The 17,504-nt window shown below is 43.4% G+C and overlaps 1 protein-coding gene across 1 annotated transcript in view; it reads left to right on the plus strand.

Annotated features, from left to right (window-relative positions):
- The first annotated feature begins 2,840 nt into the window (after positions 1-2,840).
- ESCO2 (establishment of sister chromatid cohesion N-acetyltransferase 2) overlaps positions 2,841-17,504 on the plus strand; it is a 21,134-nt gene continuing 6,470 nt past the window's right edge. The window contains exons 1-5 of the mRNA XM_070729700.1: positions 2,841-2,975; positions 4,448-4,507; positions 6,355-7,300; positions 11,515-11,578; positions 12,698-12,746. Coding sequence (XP_070585801.1) covers positions 2,863-2,975; positions 4,448-4,507; positions 6,355-7,300; positions 11,515-11,578; positions 12,698-12,746 — 1,232 coding nt within the window. The 5' untranslated portion in view covers positions 2,841-2,862. The remainder of the gene's footprint in view (positions 2,976-4,447; positions 4,508-6,354; positions 7,301-11,514; positions 11,579-12,697; positions 12,747-17,504) is intronic.

Here is a 17,504-nt window from a genome sequence, read left to right on the forward strand (position 1 = left end):
CATAAAAATGCATCTAGCTAATTGTCCATCACCACAGATAGCACCATTCCAGGAAAAAAAAACATCTGCTAGACTTATGAATTGTAATTGTTGGTTTGGGAATCATGCTTACCACAGCCAAACAGAGAGGAAATTGGGGTCTAGAGAGCACAGAGTGGAAGCACATGGGACGAGAACACTGATGGGGCAGATGGCAACAAGATCAATAATGAAATTAAAAACTGATGGACCAGTAAATCACATTATTGGAGGAAACTACATTGGCTAATTACTCATTCTTAGTTTGCCTAGGATACTGTATTTTCAGAAAAATAAAGAAAGGGAGATAAAGAATAAATCCAGAAAAAGACAAAAGTGCAATTCAATTTTGAGTGCATTTTATATTGGAATCAGAAGAAAAAATGGCAGTTATTTGTAAGCATCTTAGAAATAATTGTGTCCCAGTTGTTCTCTTTCTATGTCATCATTTTTCTCTCATGACTGCTGCTAGCAGTAAACATTATGATTCCCCCATTCTGGCTATGTGGCTTTAGTATAGGTGAAACTCGAAAAAATAGAATATTGTGCAAAAGATCCTTTATTTCAATAATGCAACTTAAAAAGTGAAATATAATATACGAGAGAGACTCATTACATGCAAAGCAAGATAGTTCAAGCCGTAATTGTGATGATTATGGGATACAGCTCATGAAAACCCCAAATTCACCATCTCAGAAAATTAGAATATTACCTGTGATCAATAAAACAAGGATTGTACATAGAACAATATCAGACCTCTGAAACATTTAAGCATGCATATGTACTCAGTACTTGGTTTGGGCATAATGGGATGGGATGGAATAGCAATAGGAATAGGATTATGTGGGAGTGGGAATAGGATGGAATGAAATGCAATGGAATTTAAATATGAGAGAATGGAATGGGAATACAGTGGTACCTCTACCCAAGAACGCCTCTACTTAAGAACTTTTCTAGATAAGAATCGGGTGTTCAATATTTTTTTGCTTCTTCTTAAGAACCATTTTCTACTTAAGAACCCGAGCCCGGAAAAATTTTCCCAGGAAATTTGAGAGCGACACAAAGGCCCAGCCAGTTTCCTACCATTTCCCCTGTTTTCTCTCTGGCGCAGTGTATGGGAGGCAGCCTTGCGCCGGGTGTACGGGAGGCGCCTTCTCGCTGCCTCAAAGTCCCCCCCCCTTTTTTTAAGCCTTAAAGTTTTGGATTTTTTTGATTCCCCTCACCTCACTTTCTTCCTTCGGCAGTGACTGTCCTTCTTCCTCCTCCTCCTCCCACCCAAATTCGGAGCTTTTATTTCTTTCCTAATGGGCTTGCACGCATCATTTACTTTTACATTGATTCCTATGGAAAAAATTGCTTCTACTTACAAATTTTTCTACTTAAGAAGTGGTCACGGAACGAATTAAGTTCTTAAGTAGAGGTACCACTGTATGTATAAGATGGGATGGGATAGAATAAAATATGACTTCAGCAACAGAATGACCAATGCCTGGAACCCACTACCTGACTCTGTTGTTTCTTCCCCTAACTCCAAGATCTTCAACCTTAAATTGTCTACTGTTGACCTTTCCCCTTTTCTAAGAGGCCTGTAAGGGGCGTGTATAAGCGCACTATTGTGCCTACCGCCTCTGTCCTACTGTCCTATTATCCTTTTTATCACCTCTTTATATATTATGTTAATACAAACTATAATTCTATACTTGTTTGACAAATATATAAAATAAATAAATAAATAAACAGAATAGCAATAGTATTAATGTATGAGCAGAGTAATTCTTTTTTACCAAGGTTATGCACACACAGAAACATTTAGATTGAGATTAGTTGTGAATAACTACTCAGCCCCACACAGATCATCTAACTTGAATTAAAGTTTACTTTGAGAAATAGCATGTTCCTATAAACAGTCCAAAATCATACACAATAGTTAGAATAACAATTGAAATGTACTGTATTACCAAGTATATAATCTTTCTTACCAGTTGTCTTTGTCATAATAAGTAAACAAAGATACAGGGTGCATTCCAAAAGTAATGCAATTTTTTTAAAAAGTAATTTATTGAACAGATTTGCACAAACACTTAAAATTCTTCAAAGTACTGTCCTTGGGCCTCTACACATTTTTTCCAGCAATTCTGCCATGACTGGTACGCACCCTGGAAGGCATCTTCGGGGACCTATCGCAAGGTCTTCGTCACGGCTGATTGGATCTCTTCTATGGATGAAAAACGTGCCTTGCACAACGCTTGGAGTCCGTGAGTTCCTGGTCAAACACCAGGTGCCAACGTTGCCCCACCCCTCATAGAGTCCTGACATTGCCCCAGCAGACTTATTTGTTCCCAGCCCTGAAAGGAACCCGTTTTTCCATCCATAGAACAGATCCAATCAACTGTGACAAAGACCTTGTGAGAAGTCCCAAAATCTATCTATCTATCTATCTATCTATCTATCTATCTATCTATCTATCTATCTATCTATCTATCTATCTATCTATCTATCTATCTTTCTAGTTTGTATAAACATAAGTAAAAAGTAATGATAAAAGAGGACAATAGGACAGGGAGGGTAGGCACAATGGCGCACTTATGCACGCACACCCATTAAAATATACAGTATATTTCACTGTCCTTATTACTGTAACTGCACTACAGTACAGTATACTGTATAGCTCCAATCCCGCTTTAATAGGCTGAAGAAGAACCTGCGAAAGCCTAGTTTCTTAATTCTCCTCAGCGCGTGCTAGCATAGGCATTGGCTAGCAATCCAGCCAATTATCGTTAAGGAACGGAAGAACCGACCAATAGGAAATAGAAGGAGCTAAGGCGCGCGCGGGAGCAAATTCGAATGGCGCCAGTGAAGTCGATTGGAGTCGGGTCACGGAGTCTTTTTCCCTCGCCGCTCTTCTCCAGACTCAATTTAGGTACGGAGGAGGGAGGATCAAGAGATCGGCTCTTTAGGTATCGGGGAAAGCGAGACGGGGATTGAGACAAAAGGAAACGGGCAGGGAAGAGGGAATGCTGAGAATGAGTTCGGAATATGTACTGTCGATGTGTGTTTCCAATGAGGCTTTGGGAGACGATCGAGGCTGCAAAACAATAATGATCCGCCGGATATGGGGACGAAGAACCGCTCTGCCATTTTGTGGCTCTGTCATGGCCGTCCGGATTTTTGCAGCCTTGGGGGGGGGGGGGGGGAATCTCCTTGGAAAAAGTGAGAAGCGATCTCACTCTCAGGCGTTCTGAACCTCGGTCAGAAACCAAGATCGCTGGTTTGGTAAAATGTATCTTTGCCTTCCTTGCTTTTTTTCCCATCCTCGCTTTGAAATTGCTTCCTAGAAAAAAGTCAGGAAGAGAAATTTTGGTCAAATTTCTCAGTAAGCCAATCTTCCTGCCTAAAAAGAAAATTGAAGCTGTGAGTGGGGATGGGGGTGGTGGTGGGAATATAGGCTGGACAGATAGAAACATAGAAGACTGACGGCAGAAAAAGACCCCATGGTCCATCTAGTCTGCCCTTTTACTATTTCCTGTATTTTATCTTACAATGGATATATGTTTATGCTTAGATGCTTAGGCACGGTGGTAAATATCTTTTGACATCCTAAATTAGGCCCTAAGCACCTCTCACCTGCAATCTTATTTTGTATTAATTCTGCAGCATGGCATGAATATGAGCACTCAACTCTGATTTTGTTTAGTATTTAAGTAGTGGGAATATTGGGTGAGTGAGTAGTACCCTGGAGAAAAAAGAATTTTCCAGGGGTTTTCATGAGAATTCTGATTTCTTGGTCTGTCTTTTGATGTTTTTGATTCCTGCTGCAGCACTGCCTTTTGATGTTTTTGATTCCTGCTGCTCCCACTGCCCTCAGACACAGCTATGACATCTGGGAAATATAGAGTGTTTATGTCCAAAGTTCAAAATACTCACCCAGTAGTGCCTTCTTACTAGTTCTTGAAACTTACAGACCGATGTCATATTCTGACCTATCCTGAATGTTTAAAGTTAGTACTCTGCCAAAAAGCTACAGTACAACATATATTGAATGGAACATATATTGACTGTCTATAAAGTTTGAAGTTTTTTCTTTGGAGTCAGATTATTGGTTTATTTAATGATACTGGTTTTCCCTAGACATTTTTCACCATCTGCAGCAATGCCAGAGATTAAAGCTGAAATCTTATGCTTGCAGGGCAGGTGTTTACCACTGAAATTTGTTTTGGCATGCCTATATTTAACCATATGTTGAAACCGCTATTAGAAATGATTGAATACATCAAACTAACTGCTACTCTGTATGTGAAGACAGTATAAATTGGCATAAGAAAAAGGCAAGCAAGAACAAATGAGAAATGTAGACTTGTGCCAGCTTTGTTCATTTTCAATCCCCTAATGAAAAATTGCACTTTCTAAAACATACATTGGTAATTTACAGGCTCTTTACTCAGATCATGGCTGCTGTTACTCCAAGAAAAAGAAAACGCTGTTATAATGGGTGAGTTTTAAAACTCAGTTTTAAGAATACTGTATTTTGATTTATTAATATCAACTATAATCAATCCTTGCCAATTAACACAACATCAATGAAAATAGGCATAAAAGCTAAATAAAGCAACTCAAATAAAACAATTCAACAATAGAAGCAGGCATGACTGAATCTGTTTTAATGCCTTCTAGAATAGTTTCGTCTTTCATCTTCCTGAATGCCCACTTGAACAGGAGACTGTTCCAAAGAACTTCTTGAACCTCTTGTTACTGCTAGAAGTATTTTAATATAAACTTTATATATCTGTGTATGTGTGTGTTACAATTTATTTGGAAAGCTACAAATCAGAATTGTAGTACAGTGATCCCTCGATTATCGCGAGGGTTCCGTTCCAAGACCCCTCGCGATAATCTATTTTTCGCGATATAGCGGTGCGGAAGTAAAAACACCATCTGCGCATGCGTGCCTTTTCCCCATGGCCGCGCATGCGCAGATGGTGGAGGCGGAGAGCGACGAGAGTGCGGAAGCCGACAGATTGCTTTGAATGCCGGCTGCCCCCGCCCCCCCCAGCACCCGCCGTTTGTCGCTCGCCTGTCCGCCGTTTGCCGCTATCACCGCCTTCCCCACCCAGAGTCGAAGTCCCGGGGATGGCAAGGAGGGAGGGAGCGACGCGGGTTAAGCCCTCCACGGCCTCTTTAACACTTGGGCAGAAGTCGCACTCCTCCTCCGGGTGATGGAAAAGACGCGGGTACTCGGGAGCCCAGGCGCCCCGCTCGAAGTGGAGGAAAGCAGGCGGTTCCTGGGGAGAGAAAGCAGACACTGGGCTTAGAGGTGCCCGTCCCAGCGGAGCAGATGGAAACGCTCCGTCTGCGTATCGCCATCCCCGAAGATACGCAAGCTCTCCCCCACCACACAAACACACACCCCCGCCCGGCCAAACTCTCCCTCCTGCCGCCCCTTGCCAGCCGAGCGCCTCTTCGGCTCCGGTTACTTTCCCCGTGGGGCGGGACAACCCCGCCACCGGGCAAGTGGTTCCTGTTCAGCGCCATGTTCCCGGCCAATGGCAGCGCCTCCAGCCTCCTCGCCGCTCGCCCGCCCGCCGCTACCGCCCCTCTCACCGCCGAGTCCTCCTGCAGCAGCGCTGGCGGCCACCGTTCCCCGTAAGCACCCGCCACTCGCCCGCCCACTCGCTCGCCGCTACCGCCCCTCTCACCGCCGAGTCCAGCGCTGGCGGCCACCGTCCCCCGTAGGCGCCCGCCCGCGCCCCCCCCCGAAAGAGATGAGAGAGGGAGGAAGAGAGTGTGAGAGAGGAAGAAAGAGAGAGAGAAGAGTGGAAGGAAGAGAGAGAGAAATGGTAGAAAAAAAGAGACAGAGAAGTGACTTGGTGATGACGTATGACGTCATCGGGTGAGAAAAACCGTGGTACAGTATAGCAAAAAAACCCGGGGAGTATTTTTTAATTATTATTTTTTGAAAAATCGCGATATAGCGTTTCGCGAAAATCGAGATCGGGAAAATCGAGGGATCACTGTATATGAATCATCTGCTGTTAAGAAAATAAAGCACATTAAACTGTGATAGATGCCTCCTCATATTTAATATTTTATTGCACAGTTTAAAAAGGCAAAAATTGAGCTAAATTTACATTTCCTGTTTAAAGGAACAATGTTCCTCAGACCCAGTGAAGTTTTTGATTCAAATTCAGTTTAACATTTACAAGAGTACAGTCAATAAAGTTTTATTTTAATGTCATCAATTCTAAACTTCTTAAATAACAAGTATTTTTAAGGTACTATACAGTATGGTTGCTGAATTAGTTCTGAGATAGGTAAAGAGTAAATGTGTACTTTTTATAGTTTACAGCTGGTAAATGAGACTCCAGCGAAAAGATTGAGGATGGAATTCACTGAAGAAGCATCTCCAACAAAAAAACCTAGTTACCAAGATAAAGAAAACCAGAACTTGCTCGAAAGATCAACCAGCTTGGAGAAACTGAATACTTCACCATTGCAGACAGCAGATGCACCAATAGTAAAATCAAATGCACTCCCACAGAGAACATCTCCAGTGTCTGGCATTACATATAATTGCACTGTGCCAATCAATTCATTTTACAGTAAAGTAAATACATTTCAAAGTATATTGGAAAGAAAACAAACAAAGGAATGTCATATAAATTCCAGAGACGATTGTGCAAATTTACCAATTGCTAACAAGACAGAAGTGGTACAGTCCAAGATTCAACCTCTTAAAACTTCCAAACGCTCAGCTGTTTCCAAGCAGGCCAAGCCAGTATCAAGAAATATCAAAAAAGCTAAAATAGAAATGGCTGTGCCTAAGCCTAAGGAGAAGGAGAATAAAAATGTTGTAGAAAAGAAAACAGAAGGTCCTTCTAGAGTTCTAACCATGAAATTCAAACCTGTGTTAAAACTCAAGACAGGAGCAGCATTTTTTGCCACTGGAAAGAGGGGGAACTGTGACTCTAAGAAGGTGTCTTCCACACGAAGATCTCTCCAATTTATTAACACAGAAAGCAAGAAGCCGGACAATCTTCTCACAAGTACCAAACTGTGTTTATCTTCTGAAAGCAAAGAAGCTAAAACTGGCAGGGAAGAGAACCAAGCAGATGTATCCCGAAAAGAAAATCTTGATATTGAGGATAAGAAGACACTGACATATAATAAAAATCATATTAAGGACCCTTTGGGTGAAGTAAAATTACCAAATACTAGAATTCTTCAAATTCCACACTCTGGTTCTTTGCCATCTCCAGCTCAGAAAGAAACTGATGCTGGAAAAGAGGTATGCATAATTTATGAACATTAATAATTTGTCTAAAAAGTTTGAAAAGAGATTAAATTCCTTAATTCAGTGACTATTTGATTTATAGACTTGCCTGTTCTGTCAAATTTGCATAAAGATAGAATTTGTCTCTCAAAAAGACCCTTGAGGGTTATAATGTGGATAAACAGACTGATTTATTTGGAACGATCATATAATTTGTAGTTTGACAAGTATTTCAGGTTGTTAAGAATTTCAGAGTGTTTTGAAAAACCCTGCAGACCTGCCTAATCTCAACCCTACCTTGGTGCTAATTTCACATAACATGCAGGACTATAAACCAAAATATTTCATATGTTTATTTTCAACACTATGTGCTTTTATTTTAAGATGCGATGTAGCTGAACCTGGTTAACCAAATCAGCAATAGTAAAATACAATTACCAAAAACTGTGTTTAAACTTACTAAAAAACAGTCAAAATTAATCAAAATTTCAAAGCTGGATAGATATCAGTTAGGTTTAGTCCTCTGTTCTTCTCCATGTATAGAATCTAATTTGAGGACATAGGAAATATTTCTAAGGGCCTTTTAAATTGATGGTTCACTGTAAAGATATTTTCAAACAGGGTGGATAAAAATTGATTTTTTTAAAAATCAGATTTTTTTTAAAAAAAAATTGGATTTATTTTTATCAAATTTATTTTAATAAAATGCCTTTGAAGTAAAGATCTATCTAAAGATAATTTTCTATTTAAGATACATTAATGACTTAGTTTATTCAGCATGAAATGGACCTTAGTTATGTAGCATGAAGCTGTATACTCTGCAGTATTTTCATTTTTGGTAAACTCATTCAATTAATCCAAGCTCTGCAAGCTGAGATAACATGTACTGCATTGATACATTTAAATAATTTCACAGTATAGCATAGCATTTAGATTTATACACTGCTTCACAGTGCTTTATAGCAGTTTGTTTGTTTATTTATTTATTTTATTTATTTTATTTATCAGATTTGTATGCTGCCCCTCTCCGTAGACTTGTAGTTTACAGAGAGTAAGCATATTCCTCCCAACAATCTGAGTCCTCATTTTACGTGCCTTGGAAGGATGGAAGGCTGAGGCAACCTTGAGCCTAATGAGCCTCCATCTGCCAACTGCTGGCAGCCGGTGATCAGCAGAAGTAGCTTATTTATTAGATTTGTATGCCGCCCCTGTCCGCAGACTCGGGGCGGCTAACAACAATAAGAAGAAACAGCATAAAACAAATCTAATATTTAAATTACTAAACGCCCTTATTAAAAACCAAGCATACACACAAACATACCATGCATAAATTGTATAGGCCTAGGGGAAAGGTATATCTCAATTCCCCCATGCCTGACGACAGAGGTGAGTTTTAAGGAGCTTACGAAAGGCGAGGAGGGTGGGGGCAATTCTGTTCTCTGGGGGAAGTTGGTTCCAGAGGGCCGGGGCCGCCACAGAGAAGGCTCTTCCCCTGGGCCCCCCAAACGACATTGTTTAGTTGACGGGACCTGGAGAAGGCCCACTCTGGGACCTAACTAGTCGCTGGGATTCGTGCGGCAGAAGGTGGTCCCAGAGATATTCTGGTCCGATGCCATGAAGGGCTTTATAGGTCATAACCAACACTTTGAATTGTGACCGGAAACTGATCGGCAACCAATGCAGACTTCGGAGTGGGCATATTTAGGAAAGCCCATGATTGCGCTCGCAGCTGCATTCTGCACGATCTGAAGTTTCCGAACAACTTTCAAAGGTAGCCCCATGTAGAGAGCAATACAGTACTCGAGGTGATGAGGGCATGAGTGACTGTGAGCAGTGACTCCCGGTCCAAATAGGGCCGCAACTGGTGCACCAGACGAACCTGGGCAAACGTCCCCCTCACCACAGCTGAAAGATGTTTCTCTAATGTGAGCTGTGGATCGAGGAGGACACCCAAGTTGCGGACCCTCTCTGAGGGGGATCAGTGATTTCTCTCCCCCCCCCCCCCCCAGGGTGATGGACGGACAGATGGAATTGTCCCTGGGAGGCAAAACACATAGCCACTCCGTCTTATCAGGGTTGAGTTTGAGTCTGTTGACACCCATCCAGACCCCAACAGCCTCCAGGCACCGGCACATCACATCCACTGCTTCGTTGACTGGACATGGACATGGTTGCAGTACTGCATTCTACCCACTGCGGCCTCGAGGGTCTGTAACTCAGTAACTTTGAGATAAATCATAAAACAAAGTTCAGGAATATTCCTTTATTCCTTTATTATGGGCGTGCACACATTGCACATAGTGTGCATTTGCAGTGCCAAAAGCCAAGCAAAAACAAGATGGCAGCACCACTGAGAGAGCTGGTTCTGGGGTGTGATCAGCTGGCAATTGCTCCCGGTTCAGTGAGCGGGAGGAAATTCCTGCTACTGGTTCTAAAGAATCAGTCCGAACCGGGAGCAACCCACCTATGATCAAGCCATGAATTCTTTTCTATTAGAAGCCATCAATACAATTTTAAAAGATGGGTTTTTTTTTTCTTTTTCAAAAAATATTTATTGAATCTTTAAAACAAAACACAAAATAACGACAATGACATTAAACTTTAAATAAATTTATATAGACATAATGATGATTTTTTTTTTCAAAGGCACATGACTTTACTTCCTTTCAGCCATCTAATTTTCATGATTGATTAGTAGATTTTATCAGGATAATAGGAGATTAAAAAAATACTACAGTACTTGCTTTAGGCACGTTTGGCAAGTCTATTTAAAAATTAAGTAAGCAACATTCTTTGTTCTTCTCTCCTAGGAAAAGTAATTAATCAAAGGAGGCACTAATTACTATTAACCATAGGCATAACCTTGCATCTCTGTAACTATAGAAACATAGAAGATTGAGAGCGGAAAAAGACCTCATGGTCCATCTAGTCTGCCCTTATAGTATTTCCTGTATTTTATCTTAGGATGGATATATGTTTATCCCAGGCATGTTTAAATTCAGTTACTGTGGATTTACCAACCACGTCTGCTGGAAGTTTGTTCCAAGCATCTACTACTCTTTCAGTAAAATAATATTTCCTCATGTTGCTTCTGATCTTTCCCCCAACTAACCTCAGATTGTGCCCCCTTGTTCTTGTGTTCACTTTCCTATTAAAAACACTTCCCTCCTGAATCTTATATAACCCTTTGACATATTTAAATGTTTCGATCATGTCCCCTTTTTCCCTTCTGTCCTCCAGACTATGCAGATTGAGTTCATGAAGTCTTTCCTGATAAGTTTTATGCTTAAGACCTTCCACCATTTTTGTAGCCCGTCTTTGGACCCCTTCAATTTTATCAATACCTTTTTGTAGGCGAGGTCTCCAGAACTGAACACAGTATTCCAAATGTCTCGCCAGCACTCTATACAGCGGGATCACAATAATAACAATAATATGAATGTAACTATGTTGTTTCAGTATTAGGATATATATTTGCACCTATCAATACTCTTATGCTTTCTATGGGGCTGCTATGTTCTGTGGGATATTATATCTTGTGCAACAACAAATATTGTCAGGAAGATCTCACAAATCTCACAAAAGTGAAGACAGCTTGAACTTGAAAGGAAATGCTGCTTTTCAGTTGTGAAATAGAGGTTTTTACATTATTAAAACCCGCTAAGTATTACCAAGGCATATATCTGAATATAGACAAATATTTTCCCAGAGGTCTTGTAACTTCTCTTTGCATCCTCTGATTAACATTTATAAAAAAAATACATCGCTTTAAAGAAAGAAGTAAGCAAGATGAGATTTTCCTGTTCTCACTACATACATAGAGACAGTTTATACTTATGTGATGTGAAAGAAAAAGTCTAAATCTTGAGACAGTGGGAATAATCTGTTCTTCTACTTACAAACTTTTCTACTTAAGAGCCTGATCACAGAACAAATTAAGTTCTTAAGTAAAGGTACCACTCTATATCCAGTAGATTAATTCTTTAAAATTTCTGCACAGCTGATAATTATAATTGTTGAATAAACCATGATCATTTAATGGCCTTTTATGACATTTACCTCATTACTAATTTAATACATTGTGCACTGACTGTTTATCAATTATAGTTTAATTTTCCACTTCCAGAACATATATTTGCATAACCTGTAGGATTAAAGGTCCCAATAGAACGGGCATTGAGAGACACATCAATTTGTATTTAAAAAAATGTTCTTTTTTTTTTTTACAGGTTTTGGAGGAAAACTCAAAGAAACCATCTGACAGTACAAACAAATCTAAGGTTACCTCTTCCAGTAAGTTATTTATAGGTGATCCTAATCTCCCATTTACCAGTTGGCTTCCAGGTACATTTTATGGTACCAATTGCCACCTTTAAGATCCGAGACATATTTATTTATTTATTTATCTATTTATTTATTTATTGGATTTGTATGCCGCCCCTCTCTGCAGACTCGGGGTGGCTAACAACAGTAATAAAACAGTATATGACAATAATCCAATACTAAAAACAGTTAAAAACCCATTATATAAAAACCAATCATACATACAGACATACCATGCATAAAATTGTAAATGCCTAGGGGGAAAGTGTATCTGAATTCCCCCATGCCTGGCGGCAGAGGTGGGTTTTAAGCAGCTTACGAAAGGCGAGGAGGGTGGGGGCAATTCTAATCTCTGGGGGGAGTTGGTTCCAGAGGGCCGGGGCCGCCACAGAGAAGGCTCTTCCCCTGGGCCCCGCCAAGCGACATTGTTTGGTTGACGGGACCTGGAGAAGACCCACTCTGTGGGACCTAACTGGTCGCTGGGATTCGTGCAGCAGAAGGCGGTCCCTGAGATAATCTGGTCCGGTGCCATGAAGGGCTTTATAGGTCATAACCAACACTTTGAATTGTGACCGGAAACTGATCGGCAACCAATGCAGACTGCGGAGTGTTGGTGTAACATGGGCATATTTGGGGAAGCCCATGATTGCTCTCGCAGCTGCATTCTGCACGATCTGAAGTATGATATATCAGGTTATCTGAGATGTCATTTTCTCCCAATCAGATAAAAGAGGGTCAGCGCTTTCCAGATCTTGTATATTATCTGGTGTGACCTTGGGAATGGATATATTTAGCCATTGCCTTCAGACCTTGATATTCCTTTGGCATGAAGACCTGATTTCTTCCCCTCCTGAATTTCAGGAAGGTAGTTGATAGCTCTGGGCTCCATCTACTGCAGGATAAGAACCTGTTATAAGTGAAATTTGCAGGCAAATGACTTTTGGTGGTCAAGCTATATTGATCCTCAAAAATAGCTTACGTTCTTGCCCTTGAGTTCTGAAGCACAGTATTATGAATAATGCAAATGGGTGGGTATAAGTTTTATTTAATAATAAAAGAAATTATTTTTCCCCCCAATATCATTTTTAGCAGACAATGTCCACTCTTTGTTCAGAACATTTTCCAGCAACAAAAAAAGGTATGTCACTTCTGCAATATCCGCAGTAATTATATAATGCCGATGAAGAATTTCCAATGGAGGTAAGTCCTTGACTTATGATGGCAGTTGGGACTGGAATTTCTGTAAGCCATTTAGTTGTAAAGCATAATCACATTACTTAGCAAGGACAATCTCTGCAAACTGCAGTTACCATTGCTAGCTAAATCCTAGGGGTATTGAGCAAGGCAGCTCCCATCTTCCCAGATGCAAATCTGTAGGAAAGACAGCACAAAGTAAGTCCTAGGCCAGGAATCAGGTAAGCATCTGAGGCTGGGTGGCGGAGGGAGGCAGTGCAAGGTCAGTGTCAGTCTCTTAATTGACTTTCTGGAGAAGCAGGCAAGAGGAAGTTGAAAATGGTAACGGAGTGATTGCAGGGTGCTGCAGCTGGCTGCAAGTGTGAACCAGTTGCCAAACATCCAGATCACAATTGTGTGATGTCAGGGGTGCCTGGATAGCCAGAAGTCAGATGGTCACCATTCATTCAGCACTTCATAATTTTGAACAATCACTGAACAAATAGTTGTAGGTCAAGAACTACTTATAATCCTATTATAAGGCAGAGAATCGAAGTTTTCTGTAACATTGTAGGGAATACAGTGATCCCCCGAGTTTCGCGATCCCGATCATTGCGAATCGCTATATCGCGATTTTTCCACCCGATGACGTCACTCCCTTCCTTTCTCATCTTTCTTTCTCTATCTTGCTTCTTCCTCTCTCACACTCTCTTCCTCCCTCTCTCATCTCTTTCTTTCCTTCTCTCTCTTTCTCTATCTCTCCCCCTCTTGCTCTCGAGCGGCAAGCGAGCAGGCGGGCGGGGCGAACGGGCAAGCGGAGCGGGCGGGCGAACGGGCAAGCGAGCAGCCGAGCGGGCGGGCGGGCAAGCGAGCAGGCGGGCGGGGGCGAACGGGCAAGCGGCAAGCGAGCAGCCGGGCGAGCGGGTGACGGGCAAGCGGCAAGCGATCTTGGGGTTTCCCCTTTGCCTGGGCGGCGGGAAGACCCAGGGAAGGTTCCTTCGGCCGCCCAAAAGCTGATCTGCTCCGCAGCGCGGCAGCAGCGAGGAGCCGAAGATGGGGTTTCCCCGTTGCCTGGGCAACGGGGAAACCCCATCTTCGGCTCCTCGCTGCCGCCGCGCTGCGGAGCAGATCAGCTGTTGGGCGGCCGAAGGGTCTTCCCCGCCGCCCACACGCAAACTCCACCATCTGCGCATGTGCGGCCATGGAAAAAGGGGCGCGCATGCGCAGATGGTGTTTTTACTTCCGCACCACTACATCCCGAAATATCGATTATCACGAGGGGTCTTGGAACGGAACCCTCGCGATAATCGGGGGATCACTGTATTCCTATTCTCCATATTCTCTTGGCTTTCTCCCTCCACCTTCCACCCATAAAAACACTTCAGAGCTAACCTAAGCTCCAGAAGCTATTATTGAGATAACAACTTCAAAATTCCTTTTCCAAGATTATTTCTATGGCTCCCTACAGTGTTGCAGAAAATTTCTGCTACCATAAATTATACTGATCTTAAAACAATAAGTAATGGCATAATTAGATGTTGATGGCATCACAATTCAGGTTGCCAAAGGACAAAGATTCACTGCTGAATATTATTCCTTGAGCAATCCTAGCAGGTGAATCGTTACGAACTGTGCTTATTAATCAAGTTATGCTTCCATACTGAAGTTTAAGCTCGAAGGACCAGAAAAGCTTGTTTATTAATGGCAAAACAAATAGAATATTGCATTACATAAGTCCTCTGAGACGGGCGGCATAGAAATCCAATTAATAAATAAATAATAAATTTGTTTTTGTTAATCACTCAAAAATAGAGCAGTACTGTCTGTTATTATTATGTAGACATAGTACATCTGAGTTATGAAATTATGAACAATTATTGGTTGGTTGTAAAAAATTTCTGCTTAAAAATAATATAAATATTTCAAACTAGGCGATAGAATAAAAGATTGTTATTCATTAAACCAAAACAATACTTTGCCCATGTATTGATTATAGTACAATCAATCAAAACGTGCTAAAAAATAAGATTGTAGGGCAGCTGTTAAGAGTTCTCTTCCGGTGTTCTCACCTGCCATTATATTAGTGTTAAATTAGAATTGAGATTGGAATTCCAATCAGCTTGGTCCCTTGGTCGCTCTGCATATTAGCCTAAGCTGGCTCACGAGACACGTAAAAAAATAAAGGAGTAGAAATAGCTACAGGAATATTAAAAAGGAAGTCCTCGTTTAACAACCACTCGTTCAGCAAATGTTTGAAGTTATGACAGCGCTGAACAAGTGGTACTTATGATCGGTCTTTGAAATGTTGGCTGTCGCAGCATCCTCACAGTCATATGACTGGCCCACAATTACAATGGTTGCAGTGTCTTGCTAGTAACATGATTACCATTTGTGACATTCCTTGCCCGCTTTCCATATGCAAAGTCAATGGGAAAACTGGCACGGAAGGTTCCAAGTTGTCTCTGGTCTTGCTGTTTTTTTCTTTTGAGCATCCAGTTATGGAATATGAGATCCCACCTACAGCATGCTGCCCTCTTGCACTCACACCTGCCTGGTCATACTTATACCACACTACAGTACCTTCCTGCATTGTGTAGCAGCCCCTGCCCTTCGTAGCTTTGCTTGTGCTACATACTAGCAGCAGCCACTTGCCTGTCCTCAGCCTGCTTGCAAGCCACTTGGGACTTGCAGCTTCCTGCTGGCTTCCCCATGGACTGTGCTTATGGGAAGCCAGCAGGAAATGATCTTTAGATTAGATTAGATTAGATTAGATTTATATGCCGCCCCTCTCCGTAGACTCGGGGCGGTTCACAATAATGGTAAAAAACAATACAGTGGTCCCCCGATTATCGCGAGGGTTCTGTTCCAAGACCCCTCGCGATAATCGTAACCTCGCGATGTGGCGGCACGGAAGTAAAAACACCATCTGCGCATGCGCAGATGGTGTTTTTACTTCCGCCGCAGCAGCGAGGAGCCGAAGATTGGGGTTTCCCCGCCGCCCACGCAAACTCCTCGCTGCTGCCGCGCCCGCCGCTTGTCTTGTCCGCCGCCTGCCTGCCCGCCGCTCGCCCGCCCTTCGCCCGCCCACGCCATTCGCTCGCGCCGCTTCCCAGCTGAGTCCTGAAGCCAGAAGGCAAAGGCGAACTTCCGCGTTTGGCTTCGGGACTCAGCTGGGAAGCGGCGCTGGGGTCTTACTGGCCGCCCACGCAAAGGGGAAACCCCGGCTCCTCGCTGATGCCCGCCGCTCGCCCTCCCGCCAGCAAGAGGGGGAAGACCCAGGGAAGCCGCCCAGCAGCTGATCTGCCCGGGGAACGCAAACTCCACCATCTATGCATGCGTGGCCATAGAAAAAAGGGGCGCGCATGCGCAGATGGTGTTTTTACTTCCGGGTGGAAAAATCGCGATATAGCGATTAGCAATGATCGAGAGCGCGAAACTGGGGGGATCACTGTACATAGTAACAAATCTAATATTTAGCAATCTAAATTACAGTTTTAGGTTAAAAAATCCAAAAGGAACCCCAATATATAAAAAACAAGCACACAGTCGAATCATACACAGAAACTACATAGGCAAGTGGGGGATGTTTCAATTCCCCCATGCCTGACGGCAGAGGTGGGTTTTAAGGAGTTTCCGAAAGGCAAGGAGGGTGGGGGCAATCCTAATCTCTGGGGGGGAGCTGGTTCCAGAGGGTCGGAGCCACAACAGAGAAGACTCTTCCCCTGGGTCTCGCCAGACGACATTGTTTAGTCCAGTGGTCCCCAACGTTTTTTCCACCAGGGACCAGTTTCAGCAAGACAATTTTTCTATGGCCCAGTGGGGGCGGAAAGGGGCGTGGTTGGCGGCGGGATTAAGCATGGGGGTGCTGGTCCTCCCCGCCCCTCTTTCCCGCCATCGTCCTGTGGCCGGCAGAAACCTGCCTCCCAAGCCCTCTTGCCCAGCGGGAGCTAAGCGCTGGAGAGAGGGGGTCAGGCTGGCCCTCCTGCCTCCCCCCAGCCAAAAACGCAAAAGCGCCCCGCGGCAGAAGCCAAAAGAGGTTTGAGCCTCTCGGTCCTTCCCGCCCCTCTGTCCCATCCATCGTCCTGTGGCCGGCAGAACCTGCCTGCCGAGGCCTCTTGCCCAGCGGGAGGCGAAGCGCTGAAGGGAGGGGGTGGCGGCATGAGGGCCGGCAGCTGCTGACTCCACGGACCGGTGCAACATGCCCTGCGGCCCGGGTACTGGTCCGCGGCCCGGTGGTTGGGGACCCCTGGTTTAGTCAACGGGACCTGGAGAAGGCTGACTCTGGGACCTAACCGGCCGCTGGGATTTGTGCGGCAGAAGGCGGTCCCGGAGATATTCTGGTCCGATGCCATGTAGGGCTTTATAGGTCATAACCAACACTTTGAGTTGTGACCGGAAACTGATCGGCAACCAGTGCAGACTGCGGAGTGTTGGAGTAACATGGGCATACTTAGAGAAGGCCCATGATTGCTCTTGCAGCTGCATTCTGCACGATCTGAAGTTTCCGAACATTCTTCAAAGGTAGCCCCATGTAGAGAGCATTGCAGTAGTCAAACCTCAAGGTGATGAGGGCATGAGTGACTGTAAACAGTGACTCCCGATCCAGAGTGGGCCGCAACTGGTGCACCAGGCGAACCTGGGCAAACGCCCCCCTCGCCACTGCTGAAAGATGTTTCTCTAATGTAAGCTGTGGATCGAGGAGGACGCCCAAGTTGCGGACCCT

This window comes from Erythrolamprus reginae, chromosome 1, assembly GCF_031021105.1.
Source record: "Erythrolamprus reginae isolate rEryReg1 chromosome 1, rEryReg1.hap1, whole genome shotgun sequence".
NCBI classification, from domain to species: domain Eukaryota; kingdom Metazoa; phylum Chordata; class Lepidosauria; order Squamata; family Dipsadidae; genus Erythrolamprus; species Erythrolamprus reginae.